General features: G+C 38.2%; 1 protein-coding gene across 1 annotated transcript; it reads left to right on the forward strand.

Annotated features, from left to right (window-relative positions):
* Positions 1-6,486: 6,486 nt before the first annotated feature.
* LOC118838788 (metallothionein-1E-like) lies at positions 6,487-6,839 on the forward strand. Its single transcript, XM_036746149.1, has one exon. It carries the CDS (start codon positions 6,511-6,513, stop codon positions 6,721-6,723), a length of 213 nt encoding a protein of 70 aa, XP_036602044.1. The 5' UTR covers positions 6,487-6,510; the 3' UTR covers positions 6,724-6,839.
* The last annotated feature ends 557 nt before the right edge of the window (positions 6,840-7,396 follow it).

The raw sequence follows: 7,396 nt of genomic DNA on the forward strand, positions 1-7,396 counted from the left end.
TTAAAGAAATATTTTCTTCTTTTTTTAATGAAATGAGAGCACTATGGAAAGAACTGAAAGGGAAATTCATGTAATTAAGAAAAAAAATGAAGCTTAAATGAAAAAAAAAAAGGAAAAGGAATTAACAGCTTGGTGCAAGAGGTACAAAACCCTACAACAAACTCTGAAAATTAGAATGGACCAAATAGAAGCTAAGAACTCTATAAGATCACAAGAAATATTAAAAACCAAAGTCAAGAAGACTAAAAAAAAGAAGAAAATTTAAGGTATCTCATAACAAAACCAATTGTTGTGTAAAACAGTTCAAGGAGAGGTAATTTAAGAATGATTAGACTACTACATGAAATCCATGACCAAAAAGAGAGCCTGGATATATTTCAAGAAATCTTAAAAGATTTAAAAGAAGATTGCCCTTAAAAGAAAACTGCCCTGATCTCTTAGAACCAGGGGCAAAGTGAAAATAGAAAGAATCCACTGGTTACTTTTTGAAAGAAACCCCAAAATAAAAACTTTGAGGAACATCATAGCTAAAATTCAGAGCTTCCAGAGCAAAGAAAAAAAGAATTCAAACACTGAGGATCCACAGTCAAAATCATGATTTAGCAGCAACCACTATAAAGGAATGGAGAGCTTGGGATATTGCATTCCAGAAGGCAAAGAATATAGGTTTACAGCCAAGAATAATTTACCCAACAAAACTGAGGATAATTCCATGGGCGGGGTGGGGGCCGGGCAGAGGAGTTGGGGGGACAACAGGCCTTTAATTAATGGAAGATTTCCAAACATTCCCAGTGAAAAGACTAGCACTTCATAGAAACTTTTAAATGCAAATGCTGAAACCAAGAGAAACTCCAAAAAGGCAAACATGAGCAAGTAATCATAGGAACTAAACAAGGATAAATTGTTTACATTCTCATATGGGAAAATTATATATGTATCCCTTTAGAAACCTTGTGCTCTGACCACCTGTTATCATTAGGGATCATAGAGTCTAATTAGACAAAGGGCCTCAGAGTAGTTATGTTATGTTCTGATGATCCTGAAGAATGGAAAAGGAAGGAAAGAGGAATACACTTAGAGGAGGAGGAGAGAGAGAGAGCTGGGAGAAACTCATATAATTGTATAGAAGTCCATACCAAAAAGGAAGAAGGGATGTGGGAGTGACTAATACTTTTAGAAATCTGAATGCAGAGGATGGAAGGAGAAATGTCCTACTCACCTATTGCCAGAGAGTTGATGGACTTAAAATACAGAGTAAGACAAGCATATTTGGACATGGCTAGCATGGTAATTTGTCTCAACGGACAATGCATAATTTGTAATGAAGGTTTTATTTTTTACTTTAAAAATTGTTTAATTGGGGGACAGTTAGGAGGGGGAGATAATGCTTATAAAAATAGTTTTCTAAAAATAAAGTAAAAGGAAGGATACTCAAAAAATCTAGCTCATAAGTATTTTAAATATTTTAGTGAAAGAACCAAAATTATTATCTTCCTTCAAAGTACAGCTCAGTTATTACCTGTACCATGAAACTTTTCCTTGATCTCCACCCCTTCCCAGTTGTTAATACTTCCTCAACTTATTTCCTACTTATTTCACAGTATACTTGCATTTTGCCTATAAAAAGTAAGATCAGACCTTGAGAGAAGGGATCATTTCTTCCTGCCTAGCAACATGCTGGAACAAACAAGGTGGGTCACTAGACACTTTCTCCAGACCCCATTAATTCTCAAAAACTCTCTAAAAGAAGAATTGTGTCAGACATAGAGCAACTGCAGCTGAATACACAAATCAAAAGAATAAGAACTCTGACAGGGGGAAATCCTTTTAAATTAACACCAGCGAATGCTAATCCTTAAAATGCTTGCTCAGCATCCCTTCCCCTACCAACTCCAAACTCCTAACACTTACAAACTGACCCAGTCTTGCACTTGGGGCTTATATTGAGAATCCCTTCTGCTATAGGGACTTTTCTGGTATACCTCAATCCTTTCTTAATTCTCTACCCCCCCCCCATTCTTCCCACCCCACCTCCTTTCTCTCCCACAAGCAAATACTCATTCTCTTCAGTCAAGTGAGGAGAAAGTATGTGTGTGGGGGGGGGGGGTGGTGGTGTAGAGTATGTTGACTTCTGCCTGGGGAATGCCCCTCAAGAGTCTGACTGGATACTCTGAAAAAAAAAATCAGCAGATGATGATTCAGCCCAGCCACAGAAGGAAAGGAAGAATCAAGAAAAGAATTAGGCCAGAGAACCAGTGTCAGTGCTTGTACTGGATCTGAAGGGAAGGGGACAGAATTCCAATTAAAGCTGGTCCTGTTGCTTAGAAACTTTTAAGGGTCTGTCTGGCCATTGAACACTAAATTACCCAACATGGGAAGAGGCTGAGGCGACTTTGTAGTTCAGCCCAGGGGTGGAAGTGGAGGGCAGAATGGATAGGGATACACAACAAGAGAGCTACCCAACTGAAAGGACACTAAATAATTAAATAATTAAAGAAAGAAAGAAGACTGTGACCCAGTAAAAACCCAGATTATTTGATAAAATTGCTGGGAAAACTGGAAAGAAGTTTGGCAGAAACTAGGTATAAACCAACATCTCACATCATATACCAAGATAAGGTCAAAATGGATACATGATTTAGACACAAAGTGTCATATCAAAAGCAATTTAAGGAGCATGGACTATTTTACCTGTTAGATCTATGCATAGGGAAGAATTGATGACCAAACAAGAAATGGAGAACATTATTGGCAGTAAAATGGATAATTTTTATTAGATCAAATTAAAATGGTTTTGCACAAATAAAACCATTGCAGCCAAGATCAGTAGGAAAGCAGAAAACCGGGGAAAAACTTTACAGCAAATTTCTCTGATAAAGAACTTATTTCTCAATACAGAGTCTGCAAATCATTCCCCAATCAATAAATGGTTAAATAAATGGTTTTCAGAAGAGGAAATCAAAACTATCTATAGCCATATGGAAAAATGTTCTAAAAATCACTATTGATTAAAGAAATTCAAATTAGTGGGCAGAGCCAAGATGGCAGCTGGAAAGCAAGGACTTGCCTAGGGCTCTCCCCCAAGACCCTCCAAACACCAATAAAAAATGGCTCTGAACAAATTAGAGAACTGCAGAACCCACGAAATAGAAGAGGGCAGCAGGGCTCCAGCCTAGGATAGACTGGATGGTCACTGGATCAGGTCGATCACACCATGCTGGAAGCAGATCAGAGCAGAGCCCAGCATGGGCCACGCCAGGACCAACCAGACCAGGAGCTGGGCTGAACAGGCCCTAGCACCCTGAATCAGTGAGCTGTGGTAGTTACCAGACTTCTCAACCCACAAACACCAAAGACAACAGAGAAGGTTAGTGGGAAAAACTGCGGGGACAGAGGGAAAGGAATTTGTGGTTTGGCCACTGCCCCAGGGGCAGCTGAGGCGGTGCAGCTACAGAGCTACAGCTGCAGTTGCTTCCAGCCCCAGGCCCACGTGGTGGGAGGAATTAAGTGGCAGATTGGAGCAGGAGTGCAGAGCCTGCTTAGATCTGAGTCACGATCCAGGTTGGTGGTTCCTGGGGAAGGAGTAGCACTGGTATGGCAGAGCTAGCTGTGTAGAAATAGCTCTGAAAACAACAGTGCAGCCCCTCAATCTTGGGACAAAGTACTCTCTACTCTACAAGCAGTCATACCCCGACAAAAAGCTCAAGGGTCAAGTAATTGGCTGGGAACATGGCCAGGCAGCGAAAACAGACTCAGATTCAGACTCAGACTTTGGAATCTTTCTTTGGTGACAAAGAACACCAAAACATACAGCCAGAAGAAGTCAACAAAGTCAAAGAGCCTACATCAAAAGCCTCCAAGAAAAACATGAATAGGTCTCAGGCCATGGGAGAGCTCAAAAAGGATTTGGAAAAGCAAGTTAGAGAAGTAGAAGAAAAATTGGGAAGAGAAATGAGTGATGTGAGAAAACCATGAAAAACAAGTCAAGGACTTGCTAAAGGAGACCCCCAAAAATACCGAAGAAAATAACACCTTAAAAAATAGACTAACTCAAATGACAAAAGAACTCCAAAAAGCCAATGAGAAGAATGCCTTGAAAGGCAGAATTACCCAAATGGAAAAGGAGGTCCAAAAGACTACTGAAGAAAATATTACCTTAAAAATGAGATTGGAGCAAGTGGAAGCTAGTAACTTTATGAGAAATCAAGATATTGTAAAATAGAACCAAAGGAATGAAAAAATGGAAGACCATGTGAAATATCTCATTGGAAAAACCACTGACCTGGAAAATAGATCCAGGAGAGATAATTTAAAAGTTATTGGACTACTTGAAAGTCGTGACCAAAAAAAAAAAGAGTCTTGATATCATCTTTCAAGGAATTATCAAGGAAAACTGCCCTGATATTCTAGAGCCAGAGGGTAAAATAGAAATTGAAAGAATCCACCAATTACCTCCTGACAAAGATCCCCAAAAGAAAACTCTTAGGAATATTGTCACCAAATTCCAGAGCTCCCAGATCAAGGAGAAAATACTGCAAGCAGCCAGAAAGAAACAATTTGAGTATTGTGGAAACACAATCAGGATAACACAAGATCTAGCAGCTTCTACATTAAGGGATCAAAGGGCTTGGAATACGATATTCCGGAGGTCAATGGAGCTAGGATTAAAGCCAAGATTCACCTACCCAGCAAAACTGAGTATCATGCTCCAAGGCAAAATATGGACTTTCAATAAAATAGAGGATTTTCAAGCTTTCTCAGTGAAAAGACCAGAGCTGAATAGAAAATTTGACTTTCAAACACAAGAATCAAGAGAAGCATGAAAAGGTAAACAAAAAAGGGAAATCATAAGGGACTTACTAAAGCTGAACTGTTTTGTTTACATTCCTACATGGAAAGATGATGTGTATAATTCAGGAGACCTCAGTATTAGGGTAGCTGAAAGGAATATACATATATAGAGAGACAGAGGGCACAGCATGAGTTCAATATGAAGGTATGATATCTAAAAAAAAAAATCAAATTAAGGGATGAGAGAGGAATATATTGAGAGAGGGAGAAAGAGAGAGATAGAATGAGGTAAATTATGTCACATAAAAGTGGCAAGAAAAAGCAGTTCTGTAGGAAGGGAAGAGGGGGCAGGTGAGGGGGAATGAGTGAATCTTGCTCTCATTGGATTTGACCTGAGGAGGGAATACCATACACACTCAATTGGGCATATTACCCCACAGGAAAGAGGGAGGAAGGAGATAAAAAAGGGGGAACAATAGAAGGGAGGACAGATAGGGGGAGGAGTTAATCAAAAGCAAACACTTTTGAAAAGGGACAGGGTCAAGGGAGAAAATCGAATAAAGGGGGATAGTATAGGAAGGAGCAAAATATAGTTAGTCTTTCACAACATTAGTATTGTAGAAGGGTTTTACATAATGATACACTTGTGGCCTATGTTGAATTGCTTGCCTTCTTAGGGAGGGTGGGTGGGGAGGGAAGAGGGGAGAGAATTTGGAATTCAAACTCTTGTGAAAATCAATGCTGAAAACTAAAAATATTAAATAGATATAGATAGATAGATAGATAGATAGATAGATAGATAGATAGATAGATAGAAAAAAGAGAAAGAAATTCAAATTAAAACAACTCTGAGGTGCCACCTCACACCTCTCAGGTTGGCAAACATGACAGAAAAGAAAAATGACAAACATTGAAGGGGATGTGGGAAAATAGGGACTCTAATGCATTGTTGGTGGAATTTTAAACTGATCCAACCATTCCAGAGAGCAATTTGGAACTATGCCCAAAAGGCTATAAAGCTGTGCATACCCTTTGACCCAGCAATAGCCCTACTATATCTGTATTATGAAGAGATTTTTTTTAAAGCAAAGGATCTATATGTGCATAAATATTTATAGCAGCTCTTTTTTTGGTGGCAAAGAATTAGAAACTGAGGGGGTATCCATCAATTGGAAAATGGCTAAACAAGTTGTATATGATTGTGATGGAATACTATTGTGCTATAAGAAATGGCAAGTAGAATGCTTTCACAAACCTGGGAAGACTTACATGAACTAATGCAAAGTGAAGTGAGCAGAACCAGGAGAACATAATACATAGTAACAACAAAATTGTATGATGATCAACTGTGAATGATTTAGCTATTCTCAGCAATACAATGATCTAAGACAACTTCAAAAAACTTGTGGTGAAAAATGCTATCCACCTCCAGTGAAAGAACTGAGTCATAATGCAGATCAAAGAATATTTTTTGAAACTTTTAAAAATTTTCTTGTTTTTTTCTTGTCTCTGTTTTCTTTTGCAACATTGCTAATATGGAAATATGTTTTACATGATACCACATGTATAATCTACATCAAATTGCTTGCCTTCTCAAGGAGGGGGATGAGGAGAAAAGGAAGGAAAGAATTTAGAACTCAAAATTTAAAAAAAAAATGAATGTTAAAAATTTTTATGTAGACAACATCTTTCTCCCATCCATCCTCCTGTGAGAACTGCATGCCTGACATCTACCTGCCAGCCATGGACCCCAACTGTAGCTGTGAGGACGGTGGCTCTTGTACCTGTGCAGGCTCCTGCAAATGTAAATCCTGCCAATGCACCACCTGCAAGAAAAGTTGCTGCTCCTGTTGCCCAGCAGGATGCGCCAAGTGTGCCCAGGGCTGTGTCCGCAAAGCCCCCCAGACTGTGAGTTGCAGCTGCTGCCACTGATGCTCCTGTCTCCCTGTGCCCGTAGATAGAGGAATTTGTACAGACCTGACTTTTTATACACCCAGATGTGTTTTCTACTCTTTTTCCCTTCTATGAAATGAAAATAAAGTCACTAAATGATAAAAAATTTATATATAATTAGAAAAAATTAAATTAAAAAAATTTTAAAGATAAAATAAAAATAAAAACACAGAGTACAGGTAAATCAACAGAGTATCTTAAAATTAAGAGAGCTAAATACTAAGCACTCAAAAACATTATAAAACTCCCTTAACAACTATCATAGGACAAAGAAACCTATGGTATACCAAAAACAGAGCATGGAAAAGCAATAAAAAGTTCCAGAATGGTTCAAAAGAGAAATGAAATCCATAGGAAAATAAATTAGGAATAAACACATCAGAATATATAACTCTCTAAGAGAAATTTAAAAAAAAAACACCTTGATTAGTAAATTCTGTAAAATTGAATCCATAGAGTAGCATTTTCCCAAAGAAGTCAAAAAGATAATAAAAGATTGGAATAAAAATGCTGATGTGAAAGAAAATCTGGCAGAGCTGAAGCAAAAGGCATCAGTATTAAAAGAATGCCTCATCTCTAAGCAAATCAAAACCATTGCCCTCAAAGACAGGATGCACAGAGAAAAACTTATAGATAGCCCTCATACATATTT

This window comes from Trichosurus vulpecula, chromosome 2, assembly GCF_011100635.1.
Source record: "Trichosurus vulpecula isolate mTriVul1 chromosome 2, mTriVul1.pri, whole genome shotgun sequence".
Classification (NCBI taxonomy): domain Eukaryota; kingdom Metazoa; phylum Chordata; class Mammalia; order Diprotodontia; family Phalangeridae; genus Trichosurus; species Trichosurus vulpecula.